Source organism: Struthio camelus, chromosome 8 (genome assembly GCF_040807025.1).
Source record: "Struthio camelus isolate bStrCam1 chromosome 8, bStrCam1.hap1, whole genome shotgun sequence".
NCBI lineage: Eukaryota > Metazoa > Chordata > Aves > Struthioniformes > Struthionidae > Struthio > Struthio camelus.
The window spans coordinates 28,049,864-28,066,942 of NC_090949.1; the positions used below are offsets into that span (position 1 = coordinate 28,049,864).

Genomic DNA, 17,079 nt, shown 5'->3' on the forward strand with positions numbered 1-17,079 from the left:
GCCCCGGTTTAAGTAGCCAATTTGGGAAGAGGATGGAGTTGGACAACCCTGAACTGCTGATCTGCAGCACTCTTTCAAATCAACAGAGAAGTGATGAAAAACACTGTACCCCTGCTTGGACCAGGGGGAGAAAAAAAGCCCACCAGCACTAAGAAATAAATTTATTAGCCATAGACTGAACTGCTTTAGTACAAGCTGATCAGTTTTCTCTTGTTCATGTGTCCATCACATGACACTGATGTAGTCAGCGAAGGCCTGGGAGGAGTCCCACGTGTCATTGACCACGCTGCACACAGCTTTGAGACGCCGAAGTGCTTCTTGAGCTGTTTCGACATCCTGGTCCAGCCAATTTTGAAAGAGGCGGAGGTGGGTGAATTTAATGTGTCCCCCTCTCTGCTGGATGTGTCCTTCCAGCTTCTTTGTGAACTCCAGAAGCCCATCAGGTTTGATGCAATTTGAGCTTTCCAGGGAAAGGATGACAGGGGGAAAAAAAAAAAAAAAGTCAGTAAGGGTATAGGGTATAATTTAATTAGTTTCAATTTCTGTTCCCTCCAGTAAATGCCAATGCAAGTATTCTGGAATGTTTCAGTGCAAAGTAAATTAGGAGGTTTAAACCTTCAGCAATACAGAGTCAGAATAATCCATTAGTTTTGATGCAAAACAAAACTGAAGCCCAGTTATGGTAAGGGCTGGAAGTTATTAAAAGTATTTTAACTATGCTGGGAACCACTGACAAGTTAAACTCAGTTGCCTGGCCTTATTACCAGTGACTTGAGTAGAGCTAGTTGTGGGCCTTGAAATCCCAGGCTCTTAGCTAAGCTGTGTTCCCCAGTCTCTCAGCAGCTGGCAGGTGCCTGGACTAAGAAGTCTAGCCCGGCCCACAGGCCCCAGTGCCAACCTCAGCAGTAAGCGATCATTTATCTTCCCCCTTGTGAGAGCATCTGGAGAGCAGGTGTCAGGTCCCAGTATTCCAGGAGATTAAAAGATCACTTGCCCTGCACAGATGTGTAAATAAATATGAAGTTGAATGCTGGACTTAATTTTGTGAGAAAAACAAAACCAGCCAGTTGGAGAGAGAGCTTCATGATTTAAGGCTGCTAAAGAAGAGCCCATGGTCAAACTAAGTGTCGATGCTATGTACATCAGCAAGCCAAGTCCTAAGAATGTAACAAAATGTGTCCTTAAGGAGGAGGGGGAAAAAAAAAAGCTAAACTCAGTCATTAGTATTACAGAAATACGAGGCCCCATGCCCTCATGAAAGAGATTGTTGTCTATGTTTGTAACCATTTCCACTCAGAGAAGAGCAGTTTAGGTTAAAGATCAGAGAGGATGAGAAGAACACAGAGGAGGAGTTCATTACAGGGAAACAAGAGCACTCTCAACAGGCTGGGACAGCAGTGGGAACAGAGCTATTCAAGCTGATGCTCAAGAATAAATGTATATAAGGACATTAGTTCTAACCCTCAGAGCAGGGAGGGTCTGCAGCAGCCTCTTAAGGGAGCAGAAAACCAAAGCTGCTTTTAAGATGAAGTTTGACTCATTTGTGAAAGAGACAGTGTGATGCCTCAGAGGGCCAGGCCTGCCCTTGGTGACTCTTGGGAGGTCCCCAAGGTGGTAGGTGCCTATTACACAAGTTCTCTAAGCTTTTCTTGGGGACATATTCCCTTGGAGAAGGAACAGAATTGTGCTCAGGCTTCTCCTGCTGTCTGAATCCACTTCAGCTCTGGCCTCCTGAAACATGAAATTCAGTGCGTTTAGGGCAGCAGAATACCTGACATCCAGCTGGCAAAGAGAAGAGGAGGAATCTTCAGAGAAAATGTCTGCAAGGGCAACCAGCCTGTGATTCCCTAAGTGGGGGGAAATGCAGGTGTTACATACAAGCTGCAAATTATCCTCAGTATTTAAATTAACAGTACGCACCAAGGCGATTCCCAGGCAGTTTGAGGCTCTTCAGAGATGAGTTTCTCTTCACTGTATTGATTATTTCTGACAAAAACTCAGTAGTGCAACTTTCAAACAGCCGGCAAAAGGAGAATGTGATTTCTACAGAAGAAATGGATTGACAGTACATTTTAGTACTCTCTGCACACTTCATTATTCCATAATTACATCCTGCAGATGGCTCCAGCCTCTAATGCATATGCAAAACCAAAGCTTCCCTGCGGCAGGCACCAGGTTACAACATGCTCGCAGTGGGTAGCATAGGACAGTGCCTCTGTTTTGTTACCTGAAGACAGCAGTGATCACACCCTGGAAGGTGGTTTAGCCAGCTGACCCAATTAAAGGCAGACACGCTCTGCAGGTTCAAAACCTTTTGTTTTATTAGCCAAGACTAGGGACTCCTCTCTGCAGCACAGCCAACTTTGCATCTGCTCCTCTCCCTGCTCTGCTGGCTCAGAGAAACAGATACAGTCCCACTCTGCCAACAGCTACAGATCTGCCCTGGGGCACTGGCATTTGGCTAAACCTTGTACATCCTAAGATCACCTATTAAAACATCAGCCCACCAAAAGCAGCCACCTGCAGAGCAGCCCAGAGCAGCTTTTCAAGCACCAGTGCCTAGGAATTTCCGTACCTTGCAGGATGGGGTCCTGAAGCAAAAGCAGAACTTCTTTCTGGTGGTCAGCAAGGTTCACATCATGAAAGCTCAGTTTCTTCAAGTTTGGATTGCACTCTGAAAGGAAGACAAGTTCCTGGATAAAGCACTGCATGGCCTCGGACTAAAAGGAACCTGACACAATTGCCTGTTAACACTCAGACATTGATTGGACTGTGAATAAATAAAGAGGGAACAGCCCGCTGTGCAGGATCATTCATGTGCTGAATGATCAGCACAAAGTGGGATGGCTGACACCCAATTCCTTTTCTCAACTGACTTCAAGGATGTCCACGTGGAAGAAAGGGACCCACCTGAGCTGGCTCCATGCTAAAAAGGCTGAAGGACATGGCAAGAGCCCAGAGCTTACATCCAGGAGGTTCAGGCGCCTGAGCATCTAAGTACTCCCAGCAGATGTGCCCTAGCAGCTTGGGTGCAGAGCCTCATAAATGCAGTAGAATTGCTTCCAGACTCAAGCTGAACCTGGCCAGCTCAACAGCAAGCAGGAAATGGGGGTGTCTGCATCAGGCTCTAGCAGAGTCTAAGCCAACTAAAAAGCAAGCAGTGAGGCTCCTAGGATGGGCAATCACAGCAAGGGGGCTACTCTGTCTGTTCCAGCAATGCTACACACGGTTTAGCACAGTACCTCTGAGTGCCTGCAAAAGATGCTCAAGCTCCTGAGGACAGGGCAGTGCAGCGCTGTCAAGGGACAACTGCTGGAGAGACCTTGATGCCTTCAGCACCGGCAGCAGGAACGCAGTGTGCAGAGGTTCCCTGGGGAATCGGATTTCCAGCTGCTCCAGGCAGCTCTCTAAGGGAAGAAAACCAACATTGAAAGAGCTCAGTCTGGAGTACCTGTCCTCAGTAAAGCTCGCTGGAACAAGCAAGAAGCCTAGCTGACATGGCTATCATTTAAACCGGTAGAAAGTGCCTGTGCCGAGCCTCCTGCCCCACAGAGCTGTACGGCAACACAGACTTACGATAACTTTAAATCACTGAAGGCCCATTTCAGGGGAAATGACCACGGGGCCACCAATTTCTACCATGTTCTGGTAGCGAAACGCTACTTTAGAAAAGTTCACCATCTATCCACAAACCAGTCAGCGTCCCCCAGAGCACAGTCTTCACTGGCCGCACTTGATACCGACTCAGGCTTTGGTTTCTGCTTTTCTGTTCTGTTCAGGGGCTAACAAGAGTGATGAGACACCTCTGAGCTGAGAACACCCTGCTACAGTTCCCAGATAGTAACCCAGAGGCCTGGAAAGTGTTTTGCCATTACCTCTGGTATTGTGATGATCGAAAGATACTTTCCCTCCGCTCAAGGGTAGGTAGGCCAAAGCTGTGTAAGGCTTAGAGCATCATCAACAATAGGATGGACAGAGCAGAAACTCCTGAACAATTTAAAGGCCTGGTGAGATATGCTCCCTGCAGGCTGCATGGACAGCCATTACTAGCAGGTTCTGACTGGCCTTGTGCAAAGCAAAAATATACTTTGTCCAAGACTTGGGCTCCAAGGTCCATATGAAAGACTGGAAACGACAAACTGCAACACTATGTAAACTAGGAAGGTGAGGTTGTAATCGCCTAATTGCATGTCACTTGGGACTATGTGGAATTCAAATCTTTTGCACCAAGCTTTTACAGCTCTAACAGCCACATCTTGTTCATCGCTCAAAATCTGTTCCCTACCTGGGATTTCTGCCTCCCTGCAGCTTGGATTCCCTTCTGGTCTGTTCCCCTCCAGCTGGTTTTTGAGATCGAAGCTGACTGAGAGCGTATGGAGCCGGGGAAAGGCACTCAGGATGCAGCGAACAAGGTCCATGCAGGGGATGTGAGAGAACACGTCGCTCACACGCACCACGTGAAGGCAGCAGTCTGAGTGGCGGGAGAGGGCCCGGAGCCCAGACAGGAGGCAGAAGATGTTATCTCCCAGGCCTGGAACCAACATTTTTACAGAAAGCAAGACTGGTGTCACACACATACAGAATCATAGCTGAAACACACATGGCTGGAGCTGACATCAACAGTGGAGCTTTCAGTTTAGTGCCCAGCCAAGCAGCTGAAGCCAAGGGCTAAATCCACAAAGTGCCAGAGGAGAAGAGGGTTTCTGCTACATATGTTTTATCCACAAGTTCTTAAGCTAGAGCTTAAGAGGGAGATGGAGATTGGGTTCTTCCCCTGCTCAAGAAAGCCTATGAGCACAGGGCCATGGGCTGTTCTGGGCAGAAGGGCCCCATTCTCTCCTGCTGGCACTTCCCCTCTTAGTACAAACAATTACTGGAACAGAGACCAGCATGCAGACTTCCAGTTCTCCTAGGAAGCAGTAGGAACGCTGCCATCGAAATCACTTGCAACTGTCTAGCGCACTAACCCAGGGATATTCAGATCTCAGGCTGTGTTCAGGGTAAAGACCGTAAGTGTGTTTTGCCTGGACTTCCTCACTTCGAGTACCTCCCATATGCCTGTGGGGCATCCTGTATTTCTTGCTGTACCGTCTCTTCCGGGCAGGTAGGAGGACTGGATGCAAGGCCGAAACTGAGCATTGCCTCCTGTTGGTAAAAACTAATCCGGTAGCCTTTCACTAGATCATAAATAAAGAGGGAAATCCGTATCACAGGAATGAATGGACCAAAACGTTTTCTAAGGAACAGAATTTATGCAGTTAGTGTTTGGCTGGAAGTGTTTGGCTCTGATCTTTCATACAGATCACCACTTGCAAATGCAAAACCAGTAAGTCACAGATTCCTGTCCTGACCAGTGGACATTCAAGATCATCACAACTCTGCTCTTTTCCGTTCAGTACCCTTAGAACTTGCTACACCTCATTCGCTACATTAGTTGATTATCGGTCTCCCATTCCATTACCTGTCCCACAGTGCAAGGGTTTTCCTCCCACATGAAAACACAGCATGAGAGAATCCACCTGCCTGGGAAAACTGGCAGGCTTAGGGTGGGCCTGTCACACTTCCCCATACGGAAGTTGGACCCGGTATTTGAACAGAGTTTGCTCTGTGTTCCGTTTTGTCTCCTAGCCACATCACGCGCCCTTGAGATCCTACTGAGTTTACATCCTGTTCCTTTCTTTTCCTCATCCCTCATAGGCTGTGCAAATCCGTGTTTTCATCTCAGCACCATTTCCTCCAACACATAACGGCCCTTCTCTGTCATTCCTGACTGTCCTTCTCCCCTCAAACGACTCCTCACACTCATTATATGTCTTTGCGAATGCCATTTTCGGGACTAGTTACTCTTAAAATGCTCATTCCAGTGAAAATAAACAAAAGGAGGGTAAACCTGAGCAGTAAGTCCCACTATTAAAACAAAGCTGGAAGAAAGCGTCCTGTTCATACAACTAACCATTGTAAGACAGAACCAGGTTTTCTAATGACACCCAGGAGCTCAACAGGTTACTCAGAGTCCGACATGTGTCGCCAGTCAAAGGAACGGAGAACAATTCCAGTGTGGACACACTTCGGAAGCGGTGAGCAGCTTTCAGAGAAAAGATCCCAGCAGATCCTCCTCGTTTCTTACAGCCAGCACTGCTGGAGCACGGAGAACCTGTAGAGGAACTAGTCCAGTTATCTGCACTTTCGCCTTCTGCGACAATGTTTTTATGCAGCAACTCTGAAGCATTCTCTTTAGCAATAGTAAAAACAAAATCATAAAGGTCTTCTGGGTTATCATACGTCCCCCTGCTTTGCCTAGGGCAGCGGCGTCTCCTCCCTACCGCAGATTTCAGACGTCTACGTGGCTTTCGAAGAACGGGGTGACAGGACAGCCTTCCTGAGAGGCAACAAGAAGACCCTCCAGGGGGGTCTTTAACACCGGTGGGGTCACAGGACGCCTCACTGCTTCCCTCCTCACATACGAGGTTTTGGGAAGGATGACTCCTCAGTCCAGAGAAGGCTGAGCTCTGGGGAGCGTCAGCCCCGCATGCATTCGCTTCTTCTTGCGTGTCAGCCTCCTCAAGCACTCTGGGGGAAGCCTGCTGGTTCTCACCATTGCTCCATTCCCTCTCATCGCAACGGCCCATCTCTGATCGCTCTTGTGCGGACTCCTGGCTTTGGGCGTTGCCCACTCTGCAAAAGCCACAAGGGCTGCTGTGATACATAAGCCCCTTTCCTGAGTGCCAATACCCAGCACTCACGCTCAAGATGAGAATGAGAAGAACTGTGTCAGGAACAGGCCAGGAATACATGGACACTTGGCTGACAGAGCCATGATGAATCAGCCGGTGAAGAAGTAAAACCAGCAAATGTCTGATAGACTGATCAGAGGAGAGCAGATGCCGAAACTTCAGTATCCGCAGGGAGCCAGCGAGGTTTTCAAGCACCCTTTGGTTACGTTCAGCAGTGAGCTCAATCACCCCCTGCAGCATGTTGCAGAGAGTGAGCTGGGTAACGTGCTGTGAGCTGTGGAGCAACGGTGAAAAATCATTGTCGTTGAGACGCCAGTCAGAAGAAACATCCAACACGCCATGAAGAACGTTTGAGAAGAATGTTTCAAGGAACTTCTTCCTCCAGCAGGTTATATTCTGCAATTACATCACCTTAAGGTTAACCAGGACAAAATGCATTCAACAGAGCCACGTTAAGAGAAAGTCATCTAAGATCCTTCTCATTCCAAATCAAATTATTGCTCTCTGCTAAGCTTCTAGTAAATATGGCCTCAAATAAAACTACCACTAGCACAACTGAAACTGCTTTCCTAGTCCACAACATTCTTCTTCAGTATGCTTGTTCAAACACTGAATTACTCTCACTGCTATCTTTTCATTCTGCTTCTAGCTTAATTTAATACATTCAGCAGTTTGAAGGTGAAGCTAAATTATTAAAGAATACATTATCAAAAATTTTCTTCCTGGCTGTCTATTTATAGACTGTGGTTAAATTGTCTCCTAACCATTCTCTTGTTATGCCAAATCAGTGGAGCTTCTTCAGTTCTTCTATGTAAAGAAAACTCTGCCAAAGCCAGGGCATTTGCTTTGTGCTCCTTCTCCACTCCCCATGAGTGGCTTTTCCTCACCTCTGAGTTGGGTGGCCTGGTTTTCATCACATCATCCCAGAGCTTGCGCCAGATTGGCTGCGTTGAGAGGCCTGAAAAAAGAAACTAGGTGCCTTTACTTCTTCTTCCCAGCCTCAAGTCCTTCTGCAGACTGTCCCTCCTTGGGGTTCATATGTGCATTTGGGCAGATGAGGGAACAGCTTTCTAGGGAGAAGCAAATTCAGACCCCTAGAGCAGAAGGAAGTTGTTTTACATTTGTTATGTAGGATGTGACAAGGTAAAAAACACTGCCTTTTAACAGATAGGACTTCAAAAATGGCTGTTTTTGCTGGTCCTCAAAAGAAGCAAATTGGTGAGCCAAGAGAGTTACAACACACCCCAAAATTCTGTAAAAACCTCACCTGCATCCATGACTGGATTTTGGACCGGAGTAGCGACCTTTCCTGCCGGATTTCCATGTGTTTGCGATGAGGTGGCAAAGCCAAGCTACTGGTGTCCCAGGCAAGGGCTATAATTGCGCTCTTTGGGTTCATCCCTCCAGTTTAGGGTTTATTTTCCAGTTTGCAAGGCTTTCTCCCTCTGATTTGAGGGAGTAAGGAAGGGGGGGGGGGGTCCCCTCCAACTTGGCTGGGGAGAGGGGTGCTTTTGTCCTTTGTGTCTGGGGTTCATTTTTCCAGTTTGCAGGGGTTTGTTCCTCCAGCTGAGGGGACCTTCCACAGTTTGGGGGGGGGGGGGGGAAAGAACTGGTCCTCCAGTTAGGGGTTCTCTTCTCCAGTCTGGGGGAAGTGTCCCTCTAGCTTGGGCAGGGGAAATGTGTGCTCCAGTTTGGGGGTTTATCCCTCTAGTTTTGGGTGGGGGAGTTCCCTCCACTTTGGGGCCCATCTCTCCAGTCTTGCAGGCTGCCCCTCCGCTTTGGGGTCCAGGTCTCCAGTTTGCGGCTCATCCCTCCAGCTCTGAGGCGGTGTCCCTCCACTCTGGGGCTCGTGTCTCAGGCGCGGGGGTCCCTCCCGTGGGGCCCCCCCCCCGCCGCAGGCCCCCCGCCGCAGGCCCCCCGCCGGCCCACCTGCGCGGCGCGCGGCGCCCTCGGCCCGCTCCAGGTAGAAGACGTTGAGCAGCGGCAGGAGGCCGCGCAGGACGTGTCCGGGCAGCGCTGCGGGAGAAGGAGAGGGCGGCGGCAGCGTGCGGGCAGGCTCCCGCGCCCGCCGCCCCCCCGGCCCCGCGCCTTACCCCACACGTCCCTCTCCAGGGCCCGCATGCTGGAGCTCACCGCCGCCCCGCTGAGCGCGAAGAGGCTGGGCGGCCCCGCCGCGCCGCCGCCGCCCTCCTCCATGGCCACGGCGAGCCCCGCTCAGCGCCCCCGCCGGCTCGCCGCCATCTCGGGCAGGGCAGAGAGCGCGCCGCCACGCGCGCCATCTTGGCGAGGGGGAGGGACGGACGGCGCCGGCGGCCATGTCGGGGAGGTCAACCTGAGCGGCGTCTCTGTCCCGCAGTCGGCAGCATGGGTTAGGAACGGAGGGTAGCTCGGCCAAGGAGGTCACGGAAACCAGGCCCCAGCGTTGCTTTCACCGAAAGAAGGAAAAAAAAAGAAAAGAAAAGACAAAAGTGTGGCGCCCTGTGGCAGCCATCTTGAGGAGGTCACACGCCCAGCCGTACTGGGAGGGGACGTGCTCGGGCCTAAAGCGCGGCTCTCTTGGGGAGGTCACTCGGCGTGTCGCTGACTGACTTCCGTTTCCGGTGCGGGAAGCGGTGTTTCCGGCGGGTGACCCTGGTGAGTCCTTCTGCCCGGCTGCAGCGGAGGCGCGGGGAGATGGGGCTGCACGATAACGTCGTTCACGCTGGAGAGCCCGAGGTGAGCGGTGCCGGCCCTAGCGTTCTCCCCTGCCCCCGCGCCCTCCCCGCGGCGATGGGGCTGTAGAGCGGGTGGGGCGGGTGCATTTCCTCTCCGCCCTCAGGGTAGCGCGGACTGAGCCCTGACGGCTGCCGTATTGCAGCCGCTCTGTGGGGATAGAACGCTGGCTTCGGCGTGACCCTTGCCGGCCCCCGTTCAGCCTGGAGGCGCTCATCCAGCGTACGCTGACCCTTGCCGGGCTCCGTAGCCCGCGTACGGCTGGCGGCTTGTAACCGCCGCCGGCCGCCGTAGCCCCATCCCGAGGTTCGCGGGGCCGCGGCGGACCGAGGCGTCTCGGGGCGGGCGGCGAGGCCATGCGGGTCGGTAACGACTGTGCTCTGGTTTATCCCCAGGAGGAGGAAGAGGAGGAGGAAGAGGAGCTGGTGGTAAGACGCTGGAGACGGCAGCGCAGCGGGGGCCTGGGTCGGTGGTGCCGATGGGGAGGGGTGGGTGCAGCGCAGCTGGGCCCTCCCCGCGCTGTCACGCGGGTGTGACTCCCTGCACCTGCTGCGTGCGCGGCCTGGGCACGGACTGCTCTGCTCCATAGTCTGCACGGCAGCTTGTTGCTCCTGGTGAAAGAGACACGCTGTGGATCTCAGCACTAGAGCACGCATATGTAGGTTTGAGTGGCTGTTTCCTGGTTTATGCTGGTGATACAAAGCTTAGGATGGAAGTAGTTTGAATCTAGACTCTTGTATGGGTGTATGGCTCCCATCAGGCCATGTAAAACAATGAACTTTGAGGAGAAAAATTGCTGCATTGCAAGGTCTCTTTGTTCTCATCGCAGTTCTGTGTCTGCAGGATCCTTTAACCACAGTTAGGGAGCACTGTGAGCAGACCGAGCAATGCGTGAAGGCACGGGAACGTCTGGAGTTGTGTGATGCACGAGTGTCCTCGAGGTCCCAAACAGAAGAGCAGTGCACAGAGGAGCTCTTTGACTTTCTGCATGCCAGGGACCACTGTGTAAGTGCAGCACGGGTGGGTGTAACATCCCTGCTGATGCTGTGAGCAGAAGTGTGTTTAACTGTATTTCTAAGAGTGAAAATAATTTGAGTGTGAGGCTTAGTAACTGTTGAGTCCCAGTCAGAGGGAGCTCTGAAGAAGTGTAGTTTAACAGTAAATATGTTTCCTACTTATTACAATTCCATCTGAAATGCTGTAGGCTATTAAACAGTGGAGTAAGTGGATCACATTTTTGTGCCGTACAAATAGCTTTGCTATGTTAGCATTACCTATTCAGAATTACCCCTTTTTGTCTGAGGTGATGCCTTGTAAGAAATCTCAGCCTGTTAGTTTTTTGAAATGACTTTCTAGTATTTGTAAAACATTGAGAAGAGCAGAGAGGGTGGAGAGTCATGCGTATTAGTGGTATAGAAAACCAAGTGATGGGTGAAAAACTGTCTTGGCTTCCGGATTTTTTTGAACTGAGAGAACTTAACAGTGAGTGCTTTGTCCTTTCTTTTTTTAGGTTGCTCACAAACTCTTTAATAAACTGAAGTGAACTCTGGAGTAATTGTTCATCTACTTCCACGATCCAACAGAAAATCCTTGTAGATGGTTCTTGGATTCACAGTATTGCTTGCTGCCTGTTTATTGTGAATGTGAAATATAAATGAAACGGCTTTCTGGCAGCCTGGCAGTGACTGAGTGTTGGCATATCATTGCATCTGTTTTCATGGAAGATGTGCAGCTACACAAAACCCATGTTGATGTTCTGTAATTTTCCATATTAAACATTAAAAGTTCCTGTGGAAATATCTTCCTTTTATTTCTTAATCCTTGTGGTTCTGACTTGCACCAATACCAGGTTAAGAGATGAAAGCAGGGTGGGTTGGAGTCTGTCGGTGGGAGTGGATGGCAGAGGCTTTTCTTCACTTTTGGGAACATCCTTTCTGTACAGCCATTATGAGCAACAGTTGGAATGCAATCCCATAAGTAAGAGTTTTTCTCTTACCAAAAGATTTTTTTAAGCTGCTCAAGATGGGTGTTGTTCATTCAGTAAGTTGTGACTAAATTAAACGCCTTCCAAAAATACTTGCTGCCTACCAGATGATATGGAGTGACTCTTTTTTTTAGGGGAGAAATACAGCTTACATGGTGTACTTGAACAGCTGAGAAAAATTATGTCTTTGCACTGGTTGAAGACTTTTCTTTTTAAACAGCCTTTTCATGTGTGTTTTTGGTTTTTTTTTTTTTTTAATGGCCCTATTTATTTCAGAGCTTGAAACCTGGTACCTGCCTTTTGGGAAGCCGCAATGCGCAGCCTTGTCACTATAAAGTGCCTTGTGGGGAAAGCTGGCAGCTGTCCCTCACTGCCACCTATTGCTGCCAGAGGTCGGAGGAGCCTCTTCTCTACTGCGGTCTTGCACGAAGCAACCGGGTGGCTGTAGACAGACCTGGCGAGATGGTTCGCCCCTGCTCTCCAGCGCAAGAAGTCGCAGCGGCGCTAGAGCCCGGGCTGTGAGCCGTCCTTGGGGCTCCGAGCGCTGCTGGGGAGAGAGGAGGCCCTGCTGGGGGTGAGGTTGGATCCCCCTGCCCGGACGACCTCGGGCTGCGGCTCTGGGCGGGAGGTTGTTCAGCGCTGGAAAAATGGGGATGTTTCACAGGGCCGCAAATGCTTTCTCAGCGGTTTTTAAATCATCAGAGTTAAAAAATAACATTTTTTAAAAACTCGGCGGTTGTCTTAACGATATAGTAGTCCGTAATCCTTTTGCTGATGGGGTCCTGATGTGAGCCCTCAGGGACTGAAACGGCGCTTTCTTCGGGGAAGCGCGACGAGTTAGGAGTAAGGGTCCGCGTTTTCCCCCTGGCTCGGGTTGTGAAAGAAGGCCCGGGGCGGGGGGGACGCGCACGACCGGCCGCCGCGCCGGGCCCCGCGCTCCAACACCCGCCTCGCCGCCTGCTGGCCGCCGCCGCCGCCGCCGCGCCTCGCTCCTCCCTGCTGCCCGCCCCGGCGGCGGCGCGGGGCCATGGCGGCGCTCGGCGGCGGCGGGCGGGCGGCCGCGCTGCTGCTGCTGCGGCGGGGCCCGGCGGCGGCGGCGTTGGGCCCGGGGCCGCGCCGCTACCGCCACAAGGAGAAATGGGTGAGCGAGGCCGGGGCCGCCATTTCCCGCCGGCCGGCAGCCCGCGGGGAGGCCGCCATTTCCCGCTCCCCGGCCCCTGAAGCCCTCGGCGCCCTCGGCCCGTCGCTCCCTCAGGCGGGCGGTGCCGCTCCTGTGGCAAAAGGGGCTGCGGAGGACGCAGGGACTTGTGGCCACACGGCGCCAAGGGTTTGGGTCTCCCTGAGAAATGCAGAGGTTGGGGAGCCCTGGGATATCGAGGAATTTTGTCATCCCTCATGTCGTCGTCTTCTCTCCCCCCCCCCTTTTTTTCTTAAGGCTACGACTGCCCCCCGCGTCCCGGCCACGCGACTGGCTCTGCAGAACTTCGACATGAACTACAGCTTGCAGTTTAAGGACGCCTGGCCTTCCATCCGCGTCAGCCTTCTGTCCGAGCAGAAGTACGGCGCCCTCGTCAACAACTTTGCGGATGTTGGCCGCGTCACCCAAGAGCTGGAGCTGTTAAATGCCGTGGATTTTATTTCTGAAGCCCTGCACAAGGTCCAGCGTTTGCAGCGGGATCCGGTTGCAGAACAAGCAGGGAGGGAGGACGGCGCGTCCCAGGAAGCGCCTGGTGAACACCAGGCTGTGAAACAGGCAGAGGCGCCGCCACCGCTTTCTGCCTCTGTCACCTCCAATATCAAGTGTTACACGTTCCCCAGAGGCGATGTCACTCGCTTTCGTTCTGCACGGTAAGGTGGCCGCACTAACCGGAGAGTTGGGGGGTCTTGTGCTGCACACAGATATTTACAGTGCCCTTTTCAGATCTCCTCTTTGAAAAGGGACACTCATCTTACAAATCTAGGTTTCTTAGAAGAGCCCGTTTTGTAGCAGTTTCATGACAGAAAGGGCAGGAATTCCAGAATAGAAACTGAACTTACTGCTCTCATCCCAGTGTTGCAAGACCTCAGCAAAACAAAAGCCTTGGGGTAGGGAAGGGTCATTTTCTTGTTTTCTTCACCCCGGTATTAAATACACATAATACTGGCACATTTGTGCTTGAATGAGGTAAAGAATTAAAAATCATGCTTTTAAAAGACATTATTACTTGGTTATGAGAAGCGCTAGACTATATCCAGCCAAACTTTTTTAATGTTAATTGAACGCTCATAGTAGAAACTATACGTTATTATTGCCAGTCTCAGGGTTTGAATGCTTGTTAATGTCAACTTCTTTTGTATGTACTCATCTTAACTTTCACTTGTTTTTTTTCCTCACATGCTTTTTTTTTTTTTTTTTTTTGTACACAAACCAGGCCAGACATTCTGGGGATCCTCAACTATTATCTCATGGATGCAGCATCTGTTTTGCCTGTTTTGGCACTTAACATTCAACCTAATGACTTTGTCCTTGACCTCTGTGCAGCTCCAGGTGGCAAGACTCTGGCTATCCTGCAGACGGGGTTTTGTGGTAAGTAAGGGCATTAATCCCCACCGTTCAGCCTGGTACTGCTGTGTAAAACTGGGATGAGAGAGTTTGCTGTGGTAACTCCTCCCATCCCCGGATAATATGAGAGCTACACTGGGGGCAATAAGGAATGATTCTCTGGGAATTATTTTGATGTGGATCTTTGCAAACTTGGTGTATTTCATCCTAGCAGAACAGGGTTGTGACTCTGGTGATGATGCAGTTCCTGACTCAGTGCCTGTCCAGAAACAGGGGTGGGGAGAAAGGCATTTCTTTCTATCTTTCTTTCTTTCTTTCTTTCACATAGAGCTGGGGACTCCTGTTGCTTCAGTGCTAGGATGTAGAGAGAGATGAAAGCTTTTGCCTTTTGCTGGAAGCTTTTTTCTGGTTTTTTTTGGGAGAAAGGCAATGTATAGCTTTGGTGTAGCTTTTGTACCTGCAGTGTTCACTGCACCTACCCAAGTTTGGCAACCTCTCGTCTGCAATATATGTTTATTCCCCAGGAAATGCCCATCTGGCCATTAATCCTTTGTGATCATAAGAGGTAGGAGTCAGATGTAGTATTTTCAGAGTGAATTTCTCAGTGTGCCATTTTGTTTCTCTCACCTCAGGGCATCTGGCAGCCAATGATGTCTCTATTTCTCGCACAAGGAGGCTGCACCAGATTCTCAATAGCTATGTTCCCAAGCAAATCAGGGAAGCTGTGTGCGTCACTTCATGGGACGGAAGGAACTGGGGGGAACTGGAAGGTGGAACTTTCCATAAGGTAGGTAACCAAGAACAGGAAGATAAGCCTGCTGAGTTCAGTTCCTCCTTTTTCAGAGGAAGACAGTAGCTTGTCCGACACTGTAGCTGGGTCGGCCCAGCTCTCTGTAGTCTGACACGCACAGAAAGAGGTAAGGCTAAGCCATATGTAGAGTAATGTTTCCTCTAGCTACGCTTGCCTACTTCCTGTAGGATCTGGAGTAGGGCCATGCTAAGTTTTACCTGTATCTACTTGTATAATAGCCCTTAAAAGAACCCTTCCTAATTTATAGCATGCAAGGGCTTAAATTTGAGGCTTAGATACTTGAGGCTTTCTTGTCACCCACTCCCAGGCCCCGGATTCTTGCCTCTGTCAGTCAGGAGTGTGTTGGTGTTCCAGCTGTGTTTGCACATAACAGTTTGTTTTGCTTGTGAGAGGTGATTTTGTTGCTCCAGGAGGTGGTTAAGCTTTGGCCGTGCATAACTGTATCCATATGGGTAACTGCCACAGTAGCAAGTATCAACAAGATGCACTGAGTGGAAACTTTAAATGAGGATATGTGTGAGAATGTGAAATTATTCAGCACTTTTGTGTCTGTTTGCTCATCCAGGAGACTCAGAAGCAGCCAAACAAATAACGATTCAGTGCAGGTATATACCTGCATTCTGTCAGTATGATGAGCTAGGCAAAGTATAAAGAGCTGCATTAATCTAGCTTGTGTGTGGCAAGGGCGGAGGAGCTAGGTGAAAAAAAGGTTGTGACAGGAGATTTTCTGAGCTTGAACTGGGCATAGGGTCTATTGCCGGATCTCTGCTGCTGCAGGTCCTTGTGGATGTTCCCTGCACGACTGACAGGCACTCCGTCATGGAGGAGGAGAACAACATCTTCAACAAAAGGAGATCCAAGGAGCGTCAGATGTTGCCAATGCTGCAGTTACAGCTGCTAGTGTGAGTGAAGTTAAAGCTATGCCATGCTGCCATTTGTGTTTTTATGAGAGCAGCTCTGTGGGTGCCCAGCACTGAAACCGCTTATCTCGTTACGTGTGCCTGTATGAGAGCTCAGGCTCCTACTGCCAAATGTGGAAAATGCATGCAGTTTTTGGAACTGCAGTAGTTGCACATACTAAACCACAAGGAACGTAAGAAGGTAAAAGCGTGCTTGGTCAGACCAAACGTCCTTGCTCTCTCCAGCAGTGACCACGAGGAGGTAATAAGGAGAGTTTAAGAAAGGGAATGGATATAGCAATGTCCTTTCTTAGGATGATCTCCCAGGTCCTGGCAGTCAGCCGTGGAGGATTCCTGAGCTCTCCGCATCTCGTCACAGCAACACCGGGCATGAGGGAGCTTCATTACCCCTGTTTCACTAGGGAGGCTATGACTATGAAATGTGGCAATAACAAAGCGGAGCTTAGTTAAAGCACTGTGATGGAATTCTCTACCAGAGCCTCTTGCTCTGTATTTACTCTTATCCCACTCACTTGGAGGTGACTGTAAGATTATTCCTTTCAACTACTTTGCAGTAGTGATTCTCCCATTTTTAATGTTTTATCGATCTAAGCATTTTTCTCACCCGCGTTGCTGTGGTCTAAAACAGTCCTGAAACTGCAGGAAGTTTGTGAGGCTGCTGAGTCTGCAGAGGTCAAGGAGGCTTGTCTCTTTCCATCTCTTAGGAGTTAAGGCCTGGCTTCCTAATTTCAGAGGGCAGAAATGCTGGTGTTCCACTACAATCCTTTTCTTGTTGTGATAGTATGTTTTCATTTTGCCTGTAGGGCTGGGATCCTTGCTACCAAGCCAGGAGGAGAAGTTGTGTATTCTTCGTGCTCCCTCTCTCAGCTGCAGAATGAATATGTGATCGAGAGAGCCGTAGAAATTGCAGAAACTGAATTTAACATTGGTACCCATGTTGAGGACTTGAGCCACTTCCGGACCCTCTTCCAGGATACGTTTTCTTTCTCCTCAGACTGCAGGCTGGGGGAGCTTGTTCTTCCTCACCTTACCGCCAACTTTGGACCTATGTATTTCTGCAAATTACGTCGAGCGTAGAGGGAATGACAGACCTCTTGGCTCTGTGGCAGCTTCAGTTTCCCCACTGTACCTTCCTGGGCCATCTTGAATGGAACTGATCTTGCTTCCCTGCTGCTGGCTATAATGAAGTACCCCAAGTTTCTAGGGAAAGCAAAACTGCTTTGTATTTATTTTTCTTTTTAAAATGTCCTAAATGAAACCTGCTCTTTACTGCAGGCATTGAGAATAAATGAGAAAGACCTACCATGGACTCTCCTACTCATTTATTTGTTTAAGACTGAGGTGTTTAATCTTGGAAGGCGAGAGAAGGCCTATCA

The 17,079-nt window shown here is 50.1% G+C and overlaps 3 protein-coding genes across 9 annotated transcripts; 2 read left to right on the plus strand and 1 right to left on the minus strand.

Annotated features, from left to right (window-relative positions):
* Window positions 1-146: 146 nt before the first annotated feature.
* Window positions 147-9,038, minus strand: LRRC41 (leucine rich repeat containing 41). 7 transcript variants are annotated; one of them, XM_068953020.1, is made up of 11 exons: window positions 8,828-9,026; window positions 8,664-8,750; window positions 8,002-8,043; window positions 7,622-7,692; window positions 5,954-7,130; window positions 4,286-4,531; window positions 3,243-3,407; window positions 2,576-2,674; window positions 1,921-2,043; window positions 1,772-1,847; window positions 147-460 (listed from the first exon to the last, which is right to left on the minus strand). In XM_068953020.1, the coding sequence occupies exons 1-11, from the start codon at window positions 8,928-8,930 to the stop codon at window positions 226-228; spliced, it is 2,424 nt and encodes an 807-aa protein (XP_068809121.1). In that variant the 5' UTR covers window positions 8,931-9,026; the 3' UTR covers window positions 147-225. The 7 variants fall into 7 exon arrangements, with proteins under 7 accessions (XP_068809121.1, XP_068809123.1, XP_068809125.1 ...); XM_068953022.1 differs by lacking the exon at window positions 8,002-8,043 and having other exon boundaries at window positions 8,828-9,038; XM_068953024.1 differs by lacking the exon at window positions 8,002-8,043 and having other exon boundaries at window positions 7,622-7,828; window positions 8,828-9,036.
* On the plus strand, window positions 9,012-11,245 carry UQCRH (ubiquinol-cytochrome c reductase hinge protein). The gene is made up of 4 exons (XM_009674206.2): window positions 9,012-9,449; window positions 9,842-9,874; window positions 10,290-10,451; window positions 10,957-11,245. The coding sequence occupies exons 1-4, from the start codon at window positions 9,408-9,410 to the stop codon at window positions 10,987-10,989; spliced, it is 270 nt and encodes an 89-aa protein (XP_009672501.1). The 5' UTR covers window positions 9,012-9,407; the 3' UTR covers window positions 10,990-11,245.
* A 1,212-nt stretch (window positions 11,246-12,457) lies between these two features.
* NSUN4 (NOP2/Sun RNA methyltransferase 4) lies at window positions 12,458-17,006 on the plus strand. The gene is made up of 6 exons (XM_068953032.1): window positions 12,458-12,571; window positions 12,866-13,278; window positions 13,842-13,996; window positions 14,605-14,759; window positions 15,561-15,685; window positions 16,507-17,006. Exons 1-6 carry the CDS (start codon window positions 12,458-12,460, stop codon window positions 16,778-16,780), a joined length of 1,236 nt encoding a protein of 411 aa, XP_068809133.1. The 3' UTR covers window positions 16,781-17,006.
* The last annotated feature ends 73 nt before the right edge of the window (window positions 17,007-17,079 follow it).

Bases quoted from the DNA above. Each gene is read 5' to 3' on its own strand.
- LRRC41 (XM_068953020.1), bottom strand. From the start codon at position 8,930: ATGGAGGAGGGCGGCGGCGGCGCGGCGGGGCCGCCCAGCCTCTTCGCG. The intron at 8,751-8,827 runs GTAAGGCGCGGG...CTTCTCCCGCAG, and splicing joins CCTGGAGAGGGACGTGTGGG to CGCTGCCCGGACACGTCCTG. The intron at 8,044-8,663 runs GTGGGCCGGCGG...GAAATCCGGCAG, and splicing joins GGGCGCCGCGCGCCGCGCAG to GAAAGGTCGCTACTCCGGTC.
- UQCRH (XM_009674206.2), top strand. From the start codon at position 9,408: ATGGGGCTGCACGATAACGTCGTTCACGCTGGAGAGCCCGAG. The intron at 9,875-10,289 runs GTAAGACGCTGG...CTGTGTCTGCAG, and splicing joins AGGAGGAAGAGGAGCTGGTG to GATCCTTTAACCACAGTTAG. The intron at 10,452-10,956 runs GTAAGTGCAGCA...TTCTTTTTTTAG, and splicing joins TGCATGCCAGGGACCACTGT to GTTGCTCACAAACTCTTTAA.
- NSUN4 (XM_068953032.1), top strand. From the start codon at position 12,458: ATGGCGGCGCTCGGCGGCGGCGGGCGGGCGGCCGCGCTGCTGCTGCTG. The intron at 12,572-12,865 runs GTGAGCGAGGCC...TTTTTTCTTAAG, and splicing joins ACCGCCACAAGGAGAAATGG to GCTACGACTGCCCCCCGCGT. The intron at 15,686-16,506 runs GTGAGTGAAGTT...TTTTGCCTGTAG, and splicing joins CTGCAGTTACAGCTGCTAGT to GGCTGGGATCCTTGCTACCA.